This window comes from Nelusetta ayraudi, unplaced genomic scaffold (assembly GCF_046127955.1).
Source record: "Nelusetta ayraudi isolate G7.1 ecotype Tasmania unplaced genomic scaffold, CSIRO-AGI_Nayr_v1 ptg000136l, whole genome shotgun sequence".
Classification (NCBI taxonomy): domain Eukaryota; kingdom Metazoa; phylum Chordata; class Actinopteri; order Tetraodontiformes; family Monacanthidae; genus Nelusetta; species Nelusetta ayraudi.
The window spans coordinates 754397-766678 of NW_027466186.1; the positions used below are offsets into that span (position 1 = coordinate 754397).

The window sequence follows — 12282 nt, forward strand, 5'->3', positions numbered from 1 at the left end:
TAACCACTTTGGTCCAGCTTCATTCATTCTTGGCTAATTCAGACAGTCCAACTAGATTCATCAGGTCTATAATGAATGCAAAGAAAACTCTGATACCCTTTCAAATCTTAGTGGGTGGTTATAACTTAAAATAATCCACCTGGTGCTTGGAAATATGTCTGTGAATGTTCAGAATCTACAGTTTGACAGCGCATTGACTTATTTCGACCTGGCACACATCCTATACATATGCACGGCGCAACATCACACGCACACATTTGCTCCACTTGCTGGCGAACCTCATAGACTAGATGGCTGAAGAAAAAGTCAACCTCCACATGTGCCTTGGAACAGCTCTGCTTTGATAGCAATACTACAGAAATATAAAGCTTCAATGCAGCCTGCCAGTTGATTTATGGGGCCTTCACAGCAGCAATTGAGGAGAAAAGATAACATTGTTGAAGACAAAGACGGGCATAAGCATGTAGTATTTGAAGTGGCTCACATGTGCACGCATGAGGTAAATCCAGAGGGCATCATATTTTACTGACTAACCGCTCCAGTTTCAGTGTTCGACGGCTCGACCACAGTTCAGTGGGCAAAAAGTTGAAAGCTGCACTGTGAAGTTGTCCACTTATCCTTGTGTACTTTTTTCATCTTTCTTCAATAACAAAATATCAACAGAAAAAAAAAAAAATTCCAGTCCATGTTGTCAGCCCACTTGACACGTGCAAAAGAAATCTTGTGTGAAGACACCTCAAAGTACAAGCCAGACTCAACGTGACTCACGTGGACAGTAAGATAAGCTTCATGGGACCATCGGTAAGTCATTTTTTCCAGTGTGGGTTGGTAAAAGTACCTAACATTAACATTTGACTAGTGGACAGGGGGTGGAAATAAAACAAAACTTTGCCTGTAATTTTGCTGCTGCTAGGAAGGTAGAGTTCTTTACTCGTGGGTAACTCAACAACTCCTGTCCAGCTGAAATCACATTACTACTAAAGTACAGGGAAAGAAAGATCTCTGGGTATGTTGTGAGTGGGTTTTCTTTGATTGACTGCTGTGGCAAACAGTCTTTCAAACACTTTAAAGATCAACTGGGAGTGGAGTGGCCAGACAGTCTGGGTTTGAAATGTCCCAAACTTTTCCATGCCATGGCCCCCCAAACAGCATTAGCTTCTGGCCAGGGACACCCTTTGTGAACCAACAGACAATGCTCCAAAAATGTGTAAAGAAACATCAACATTCATCATCTATGTGCCACCTAAAAACCTAAATTAATAATCCAACACCATTTAAAATTATAGTGGAATCCTCAAAGTACAGTGAATTGAAGTGGATGCTTTCCTGAAAACATGCATCTCACAGCTGCTTCTCCAGCACGTTCTTTATCTCTCTTTCAGTTAGCCACCTTGGCTCTATATTGTTGTTACAAGGGGTGCCCAGAGGTGAATGCTGAATGCAATCCTAAATGCAACACACGTTTGTCTCATTAGGTCAATCCAAGGCTTTTCATTCCACTTGAATTTTCCAAAGCTTTCCTTGTCCAGCGCTGGCATATGAGCTTCTTTTATGGTCTACGAAGCAGCAAAAATGTGGCAAACAAATACATCAACAAGTCTCATTCAGCCATTCATAACCGGAGAGGCAAAGTCTTGAGTTATGCGCAACAACCGGTAGTTTCTTATTCACGCTTCTCAGCAGGTCACCGTGGTTCAGTGATCACGTGTGGATTTATGATTCACAAGGCAGCGCAATTTTCTGTTTACCCTAGATGCTCATCAATCCGAATGAAAATGTTCCTCCACCGCACAGGGGCTCACTGTGTGTGGGCCTGGACGGGGTGAGATCACAGCTCCAAAAGCCCCTAATCTGCAAGGTTGGAACACTTCATCATGCAACGTGCAGCACTCTAGAGGTGGCCGGGGCAGCTTCTGCTGATGTCTTTCATTAGGCTCTTTATACCCTCCTGCTGCACACCCTCTGGTCTAGTCTAAAAAAACAACCTTACAGGACCTAATCATGGTGGGTTCCAGGTGATATTTCAGTCTGGCTTTCATGTGGTTGATAATGAGTCCAACGGTCGTTTACTTCAAAGTGTGTGTTTTTATACCCTTAAACAGCAACAAGTAGTGTTTTTGCAGCGTGTAACACTGTGCAAAAGCACACATCGGAGAAATTCTTTATCATTGGGCTAATGAGACAATCATTAGCGGCTTTTTGATTTGTTGACAAAATCAGAAGCAGAAGCAGCACTGGCTATCACCAATCTTATTACTCTCATCAATACCACTTATGTAGTGATTTGCGCTTTGTGAAGATCAAGGAAAATGTACACAATAGCTGTTTTCTAACATGCTATCCTCATTTCAACTGAGTAGCTTTTGGTAAATGCCTTGAAGCTGAATGTGAGATTGAAAAGTTACACTGCAGCTACATTAAAATACCATGTAGCCCGTAAAGTTGGTATTGGTTTGTTTTCAGACCCAATTGCCTGTTTAAATGCACCAGTAATCACTTGTGACTTGGTGAAATTACTAAACTATGTACCTCTATCACCCCAGTGAAATTAATTAACTTTGTTTGTCACTATAAGATAATGCTAAAAAAGAAAAAGAAGAAGAAAAAAGGCATATGTTAATTAGGCCTATTCAAAAAGAAAAAGGGGTGGGGAGTGAAACTAACAGATACAAAATATACAGTAATTAAGCAACAAAGGCAGTATTATGATGATGATGATGATGATGATGATGATTATCAACTCCGACAGAGTTTCAGAATGCTCACATCTCACTTACCCATTTCCACCTGACAGCTGTAGTAGCAGAGTCCCGTTAACTGAGACTGGGAATTCGCTAATGGGCTGCAAATGATCATCAATCTCCATCAGCAAGATGGATTAGTCACTTACCTAGAGGGACCCCTGAAGAGTCAGGCTTTAGCTTCTAAAAGGTCTATTACGTGCATAGAACTACACCATAGTGACACAAGCAGAGAAGCGAGAACTACTATCTTGCCTGTGATGCATGGGACCATTCTTTTTTTGCCGTACAACACTATCATTTGTCACAACTGAGTACTTTCAGCTGTCAACATACAAAAGCAACATTTAGGGCAAAAAGACAAACAAACTTTGCGTAATAAAGACAGAGCAACTTTCTCCACTTAAACACTGTGTCCGCTCATAGGTGTACAAACCGAGTAGGGTAAGCATGTGTGTCCACTAATCTTCCCATGATGTGAATGTGTTCCCTTTTCCAGCGCTCCTTCCTGCCTCTGCGCCATCTAAAGATCACTGAATTAACCTTGTTTTGACACGTAATGGTGCTTGACCTTTGCCCTCTTGTACAGGGCCTGGTGTCGGAGTGTTTAGGCAGATTAGTGGCTAAAGTAAGGGGAGACAAGGAGAGGTTGCTACTTCCACACAGTAAGTCTTTATATACCTGAGAGTCGGTGATTAGAGATCTAATCTTCTAATAGGGTAGTACAAGAGTGCAAGACTCCTGGCAGACTCCTATTAGAAGGGTCATCAGTTTCGTGATGTAGAGGATGATGGCAACAAGATCCCCAATAGGTGTCTTTTCATGCAAGTGGTATTGCAGCATGGTAACATTTAATTTAAAAATATGCTCAAGGGTTGCTGAAAAGATGCTACTCGTCATTCTTTGTGGACCACGGATGTCTTAAATTTATTTCAAGTAGATTTGTAATTTCACAAGCAAAAAAAACAAAACAAATCGAGAACTACATGTGAAGCGGCCAACAGCATTTTTTTTTAAAGGCATCATCAGCCAAATAGTTTCCTGTAAAACCTAAATCGTTCTGGGACTTGGTTATTTGACACAGAAGTATTCTGCTCATTGATTCACCTTGACGCGCATTTCACAGAGGCACAAAGCTCTCCAAGGCCTCTCGCAGCCTGTCCTGGCCTGCTGCACTGTGAGAAATAGAGGGGAGTGTATTAATGATTCCGCCAGCTTAGTGTGGGAGAACGTGAGGCATGCACGGGATAGTGTCCAAATAGTTCTGCAGGGACAGAGAGTCAGGGACGTTGGGTAACAAGGCAGATCGTCCAAGTATTTCTTCCCCCAAGTATTCAAATGTGCCCAAGGTAAACAAACAACATATAATGATGAAAAAAATGACTGACAGACTAATTTAGGTTGGCTCAGTTTTATTGCATATCAAAAAAAATCCATGGTCGGATGAATCAAGTTGGGATGCACAGCTGTCAGTGAAAAGAATTGAGGAAAAGACTGGGATCAGTATTGCTAAACACGGCTAAATAGTTAGCACTATTTAACCGTGTGTTTAATTATCACAACCAACATTGAATGTTAAACTCAAATTTCTGCTGGCTAAGAACTGGAGCTAATCACAATAGGTTGCCTCATGGATTATAGGCTTATTCATATCCTGTTAGATCTCCCAGCTACACCAACAAAAGGCACTTACTGCTGATCTTAGGAGCTAGTGAGGAACGCGGTGGTCTTCTCCCCTTTTAGTCCTATTACGGTAAAATGAACCAAACCTACGCGTGCAGCCTGCAATTCACCTTGCAGGCTAGGAAAGGCCAAGAAAAATAGCGTGTGGTCAAGACGGGTCTAGCATTTAGAATGAAAACACGATCAACTTTATATCTGTAAGATACATCCCTCCGTTCATTGGGATTGTCGGCGTCAGATCTGGTTCCAGCTGGACCTGGTGAACCCATCCGAAAGGTAAACAGATACCAGGATCGTGAGGTGCGTGAGGAAACCGACGAGTGCCTGTCTACTCCGAGCAGAGCCGCGTTCCCTCCACGTGAACCCTGAACTGATCTCGACAACTTCAAGCGTCTTGCGGACCAACCGGGCCGGCCGTCAGCGCAGCCAAATTCAATTTCAATTTCTGAGCATCACCAAGTTCCAGTTTTGAAGTTCACAAACAGTCGAAAAATGATTTACTCTGACTCATGCATGCTTTTGAATCAGGTGGGGAGGATGGCGAAAACAGTCAGAGTGATTGTTTTGACAGATTCACTTCTACATTTTTGTGTGTTTCCTACATTGATCAGAACCACCTTCTCTCCCGAAAGCAGAGTTAGATCAAAGCTGAAAAAGCAGGAGGCACTGAAACCACAAAAACAACCAAAAAAAGAGAGCGTGCCTGTTTTCTTAACAACCGACAAAAAATATTTATACTGAGCCAGTGATCTGTATCTTTACGTCACACTTCTTATTTAAGTTGATACTTTCAATGTATTTCCTTTCAGAACGAAAGTTCAGACGTGTCTCACCTTGGTCTTGAAAATATCAGGCCGTACTGCTGGCAGGCCAGGCCCACGGTGGGGGTGTAAATGATCGGCATGAACCTCTCGATGTCCGACAACAGCACCCGATAGAACAGCTTCTCGTTGCGGTCCTGGAGCGCCATCAGAAACACATACCTGGGAGTGACAGGGAGGAAAACACAGCACCTTAATCTTTAACATCTTGAAGACTCGGACCTGCTTCTTGCAGGAGGGGTTATTGAAGTCAGATGTTAAGCCCTGTGTGTTTATTGAGGAGATGCAACGGGCGTGAATAGAGAAAGCACGAGGAAGGGTTGAAAAAGAAAAAGAGGGAGAACAAACTCACAATATGTGTTTGTGAAGGCTGGTTGAGCTCGTGTTTCAGATGAAGGGGAAATAAAATTCAGCCCCTCGGAGAATCGACACGCGCCCTTTGCTCTAATTGTAGATTGAGCTGGAAGTTTACATCTGACCCAAATTAAGAAGCCAGAGGAAGCTCTATTCCTAATCACAGCAGTTTCCATCGAGCCAAAGAACACAAGGTGCCTCTTGTTGCAGGAGTGGAAAGCCTGCAGGCCACCCTTTTCTATAGGCGGGGCAGCAGTGGCACTTGCTCAGGAGCAGTGCAGCCACCACAATGTGTCCAAAATGAGCTTCTTCCATCACCCATCACATGAAGAATGTTGAGTATCTGCACCTCCCTTTCTCCCACAGTCCAAAAACCTTCACATGAGGCGAGTGGTAACTCGAGATTGGTGTCGTAGGAGTGAGTATGAGTTGTTAGTCTTTCAATGCATAAACTGGCGACTTGTCCAGGGTGAAACCCAGCCTCTGCCTGAAGACAGCTGCGATAGACTAGCACCCGCTTCCCAGGGATGAAGGGAATGAATGAGCAAACAATTTCACTTCTAGACGTTGAAGCCTTAAACTGGCTCTTTGGACGTCATCAGTGGCCTCCGGTGTGGCGAGAATTGAACCTCCAACAAGCAAAAAAAAAAAGACTTAATGGATATATGTAACAAAGTAGGGGAGATGAGGCCCCTCTTGGTATTTCGTCTGTAATGTAATTTATTTATTCAGGCTACCATTTTAGGAGGCTGTGTTATGATTAGCACCAAATGGTGTTTGTCTGCCACTGTTTGTAATTTGCTGACAGTGTCGGGAGCAGGAGAGGGCCAATGGATACAAAGGGGAGATTTAAATATTAGACGCCCACCCAGAAACCAAGAAACTACAGAACAACACACACACACACACACACACACACACACACACACACACACACACACACACACACACACACACACACACACACACACACACACACACACAGGGTTTTCAACATCATTTTCAACTTCAGGTAATGCTACTAGAATCTGAAATCTATCTAATCTATCTATCAATCTAAAATTTGTCTTATAACCTAAATGTAGCTTATTGCTTTAATTATTTGAAATAAAAAAAATAATGTAGAATGAAAGCACACAATTCATATCTGAAAAAATTAAATAAAACAAACAAAACAAAATATGATTACCATGGAGAGACACCACTTCAAATAATACCGTAAAGCATTTTTACACAATCCCAGTTCCCACAGTCCCACTTACGGGTTAACAACTGCAGTCAGCTGAACTGACTGAATGTGATGACTGAACCTCTCAGTGTCATGTTGACAGAAACAAAAATATTAATTAATTCCCCAAGTTCTGTCACAGTTGTTTTAATCTGGCAAACATTGAGGTTTCCTCCTCCGTTCCTGCCCTTTAAAGGTGTTAACAGCACCCACACCCAGGAAACAGTAATATTTACAGTACACACCGCTTTATAAAGCCGGATCCATGCTGACTTTCTAAGAGCCGCGTTTCCTTTCCAAGTCATTCTACTTAAGCAGCCGGGACATAATCCATCTCCGTCCTGATCTCTCACAGCGAGAGTGATCAGCTGGCCCGTTTTCAGCTTGTTACTGCTCCCTAACAACCTCATCGCATCTGAAGTTTCCCTTGTGTGTACATTCTGTTTCAGTTGGCAAGGCTTGCGAACACCCATTTCCTCTGTTGACAATGCAGTCACAGTCGGTGCGTGAGACGCTCCATCATCCCGGATCATTTAAACCGCGTGCTAACGGCGACGCGAGTCAAAAACACAGCAAATTCCATGACTAAGAGGGGAAGTCTTATCAATGATGAAAAATAGAACTGGAAGCACCGAGGTTCAGTCATGGTCCTGAAGAAGTCTCGTCCAAATACCAAAGAAAGTATTTGGAGCAATGGGAACAGACAGGCTCGAGACACGGCTGCTACTAAACCAGAGGTGCAAAGTAACAAAGTACAAATGATTTGTTACTGTACCCAAGTATATTTTCCAGCCATCAGTATTTTACTTGAGCATTACTTTTTCTGATGACTTTTTACTTTCACTCTCAACATTTGTACACAAGTATCTCTACTTTCTACTTCTTACATGCTTACACAACATGCTCGTTAATATTTGTGATTAAAAGACACACATTCTATTGAAAGTAATTCAAATATGATTGTTATTTTTTAACTATAGTTGTTGTTGTTGTTTAAAGTGGGGCTATTTAAACTATGCTGTCGCGTTGTTAAATATAAAACTGGATCATTTATAGGGAGATTATTTTAGAGTATCTTGGCTTTAGGGTCTCTGTTTAGCACGTTTTCAGTCCAGAGAAAATTAAAAATGTAGAAAATAAACTTGGTTATTGTTAAGTGTATATGTCCAATAATGGCTGATTATAACTACTGTTGATTACAATTTGTTTACAATAATACTGAGAGTAACAAAGCTGTTTAAAATGATCCAGATGCTCATGCAAGACCTCTGGTCAGTTCCGTTCATATTTTCTTATAACATTTTATTTATTTTTGAACAAAATAGCAACAAATGTATTCTTTCGTTCACATCTGCACTAAACCATGGAAGTGAAGGCTGAATTTGGAAGGCAGTGGAGACCTACAGACTGATACTGACAGTGCACGGTAAATAGTAACGATGGGCTCATTAGGGCTGTTTGCATGTTGATGTTGGGATGTTGCTATGGTGACAAATGAGGAAACTTCCAAGAGACCGTCTGGACCCAGTAGCCCCGAAAGCCACACTCACAAGCAAGTCACTCACTCTTGACATTAAGAGTGTCAGCTGATGAGAACAGCTGCGTGGGCGGATGTGGAATGAATCGAGGAGCTGTTTCGCCGAGATCATCGCAACTGCAAGTGTAAGCGGGGCTACGCCTTGTGTTCCTTATCACATTGATCAAAGAGCCAGGAATTAAATGTTATCACAAAGAAGAGTGATTGCATCATGTGAAAGCGACGAGTCCTCAGAGTCTAATGAAGCACGCAAACCCAGCGTTTTCATTTGGCCGCTGAGGACGTTGTGAAAACAGTCCTGACCGAGAGCGGCGGAGAGACTGATAAATGGAAGGCAAAACAGAGAGTGGAGGGAGAGGGAATCACTCAGTGAAAAATGCAGTGTGCGGCGATGGATGTGGCCCTCGGTGGAATGATAACTAATCTCCCTCTCGTGTTCTGAAGGCTTCCAGATGTAGGGGCTCTCCGTGCGCGCACACACAGCGGCAGGGGAACCGTCAGGGGAGCCGGCGGGAAATTCACCTGCGCTCAGCCGGAGCCGGTGACGCACTGAGGACTTTGGTTTTCTGTCAGCGTCCGAATGTCGGCCCTCACCTGTCCAGGTCATCCTTCCTCATGGCGTAGTTCTTGTGCACCCGCATCACCTGCACGTCCTGGCTGATGAAGCACGGCGGCAGGAGGCCGTGGGTCCCCAGCTGGAGACGCTCCTCCAGGGTGAAGGCCATGCCCTGCAAACCCACACAAACAAACAAACTGCATCAACCTTCACCGTCGTAATGGACTCTAAGTGTCTGTCCAACCTCTTCCAGAAATTAGACAAATATTTTATGCCAGGTAGTGATGTCATAATCGTCTAGCAGCAAAGTGCTGACAAAATTCTAAAAACGTTGTGATAGTTACTTATACTTAGTGCACCAAGAGCAAAATAATACTACTTTAAGACTGTTCAGTTGAAACGCTGTTGAATTCTCTAGTGCCCATTTTATTTTTGCCCAGAGGATTTAGTTTTTTGTTTCCTTCTTTAGTCTTGTTTTATTTATTTACATATTCTTATAGTTTTTTTTTATTATTTTTTTATTTGAAAGGATTGCAGTGATGAAAGCAATTTCCACTGGGGATCATAAACTATTTTGATTCTGAAATAGCAGAGAAGGCTGCCAGCTCAAAAAGACCAACTTAAGGGAATCAACGGGAAAGAAAGCCCCAGCTTCCATTTGACTTGCAAAGGCAGAAAGAGTAAATTGTTTATTTTTTGTGAATGTAAAAAGAAAAGTTAAAATAACACAAAATGTAGGATTTAAAAAAAAAAAGAAAAGCTTTGAGAATGTCCAGACAGACAGATGATTACAAGCATGAGTCGTCTTACATAAGGAACCCAATATATAGTGGAAAATCCCATGTCAGTGTACATAACTTGTGCAGGGAAGACACACAATGCTATAAGTCTTTGCAAGGCTTCTGACAGACTGTTTTGTCCTCTTTTGAAAAAGTACAGTTCCAGTCAGACTGCTGTTGAATTGAGAACCAGAAGAAACGGGGGGGAAAAAATGGAGTAATTCAGTATTTGGGAGTGATTCTATTTTCTTTGACAAGTTATGAAAGAGGTTTAATACAGTGGTTTTACCTGCCAGCATGGAAATTATGTAAGAAACCTTGGCTATTTTTGGTATATGTCCATTGTGGCTCATTTCCGTCGTTGGCAATTGTTATCATGTGTGTGGCCATGCTTTGAAAGTTCTGAAATTTAAACAATTCCATGATTAGGAAAATATTTCCTCGTCCTTTTTTTCCCCCTAGACATTCCTGAGTGGTGAGAGAAACGGGGCATCGCACATGTCCTGTTTGTTGTCAGAGGGGCTCACTTGCAAGCGGCAGAGGCTCACAGGGAAACTCGCATGCGGGTGCGATGGCGGCTGTCACTGACACGCATCCCCAAACGCGCACTCACACCAAAGTCCAGACTAATAACCTTTGCTTTGGCTTTCATCTCTCACCTGTCCTCTGGCCCCTGCAGGGGAATATTAAAAAACAAGCACACGTTGACCGTCACGGGCTGTAACCTGGGAGCACCTGACCTCTGACCTGAGACGGTTTTTCACACACACAGGAAACAATGATCTCACTCAGGAAATGTGCCGTGCATTCATGCGACCTCTCCAAAAAAAAAAAATAAAAAATGCGTTGGAAATAGTGAGAGTCTGAGCTAAACAGGGAGAGAGAACGATTTGTCCAGTGATCAAGCACAAGAGCTGAGCCTCTATTAAAAATGGGATCAGCGCTCTCCTCTATTCTCTTCAAGTGAGGCATGCTCATTTTTTATTTTGTCTCCTCTCATAAAAGGCCGCCAACCCGCCTCATCCTCCACATTCCAGCTACTGTTGCTGACTACTGGGACAGAAGCAAGGCCACGCCATAAACACTTGGATTATATCCACGGGTGATTGGCCTCGACTACCACAATTTACAGCCTTTCCAGGCCTGTGACACTTTCTGTGTTGCTGGTTATGCAAAAAAAGAAAAAGGCTGGAATAAAAGAAGGTTCTTGATCACACAGCACAATATTGCTAAGCAGGAAGAAGTATACAACATAGCTAAAACACACTTGGAGTAACATTTGATTTCAATTCTATCACAAAGTTTGTCAAGAGGGATGAGAACGAACACGTAAAGGCAAAGTATTTTCTTTTTGGCAGGACATCCGAAGAAATGTGCTGTTTGTTTACATGATACTGGTAGTCACTGCGAGTCACCAGTTGGCGTGATGCTGTTTGGACAACTGTCAGAAATCTTCTGAGCGGGTCTCAAAAGAGCATCGGTTATTTTAGACCGTCGAGTCCTGATCGCCTCACTGCACTCTGTACTTTAACAGACCAAAGAGGCTGCTCGAAATTGCAGCCCTCTTCAATTATCAAGTAAAATTTTTCTATTTTTCAAGAGAGCCAGCTGTTCACTTCAGACTCGTCTGGCCTTACAGTACCACTGCTTTTGCCATCTGCCTCGGCCGACCGAGAAGGAAATAGGGAAGATTCCTAAAATACATGAGGCTAACTGAGACTAATATGAGACTGTAAAATAATGCTCTTTCATTATTTCAAATACGCTTGCCAGAATCCCACTGTCAAGTTCTTTTGCGAAGCTCCATGTGTGAGACTAGTCACATTAACTCTAGAAATGTATTAGATTTTCCCTTCTCAATCTGGCAAGTTGTCAGCAAATTTCACATTTGGTGAGTTGGCTGATATTTTATAAAAAGGAAAATCAATTCTGGAATAAAGCCTGTTAAAACGGATTTCTGTTTTATGTGTTGTTTTAACAAGGAATTGAAATCAATCCCTTTAGTTATATTTCCAATAAAAACACAAATGTTCCCGTTATATTGAGCTTCCGCTCGTTCTGAAAAAGTTTTGGGCAACTCTGCTCCAAGTCAATTTGCCTTGTGAAAAAAAAAGAAACAAAACAGAAACTTACATTAAGGAAATCCACAAGTGATCATCCACTATACCATGACAGCCAATGTATACGAATGAACCATGAAGACCCATGAAAGCTTTGTATGCCTCATTAAGAATAATTAGCCACACAACTCTACGGACACTGAAAGGCTGCCACTGTTGCATGTGAAATCGATACCATCAATGGAGTCGAGCCCAAAAATAACCAATTAACATCCCCCACTGAAAAGTAGGAGGGAGCCCCACCATCCAAAAGGGGAAAAGCTCGGCCCTGTAGGGTGAGTGATTGAAGATACGGTCGATTGGGTCATGGCTGAGTGGTGGTGACAGAGGGAGACAAGGGCAGGGGTGGGCATTTTAAGGAGGGGAAGATTAGCACAAAAGCGTGGGAACCTTTGATGGCAGTTTGGACTTTTAACTTGAATGTTGACTTTGCCACGCCCACGTCCTCGACCCGCCAACAGAG

General features: G+C 42.6%; 1 protein-coding gene across 2 annotated transcripts in view; it reads right to left on the reverse strand.

Moving 5' to 3' along the window:
* The window catches only part of me1 (malic enzyme 1, NADP(+)-dependent, cytosolic), an 89725-nt gene that overhangs the window by 55560 nt on the left and 21883 nt on the right, over positions 1-12282 (reverse strand). For both annotated transcript variants that reach the window (XM_076012886.1, XM_076012885.1), the window contains exons 2-3: positions 8959-9092; positions 5258-5407 (exon numbers count right to left, since the gene is read on the reverse strand). In XM_076012886.1, coding sequence (XP_075869001.1) covers positions 5258-5407; positions 8959-9092 — 284 coding nt within the window. The remainder of the gene's footprint in view (positions 1-5257; positions 5408-8958; positions 9093-12282) is intronic.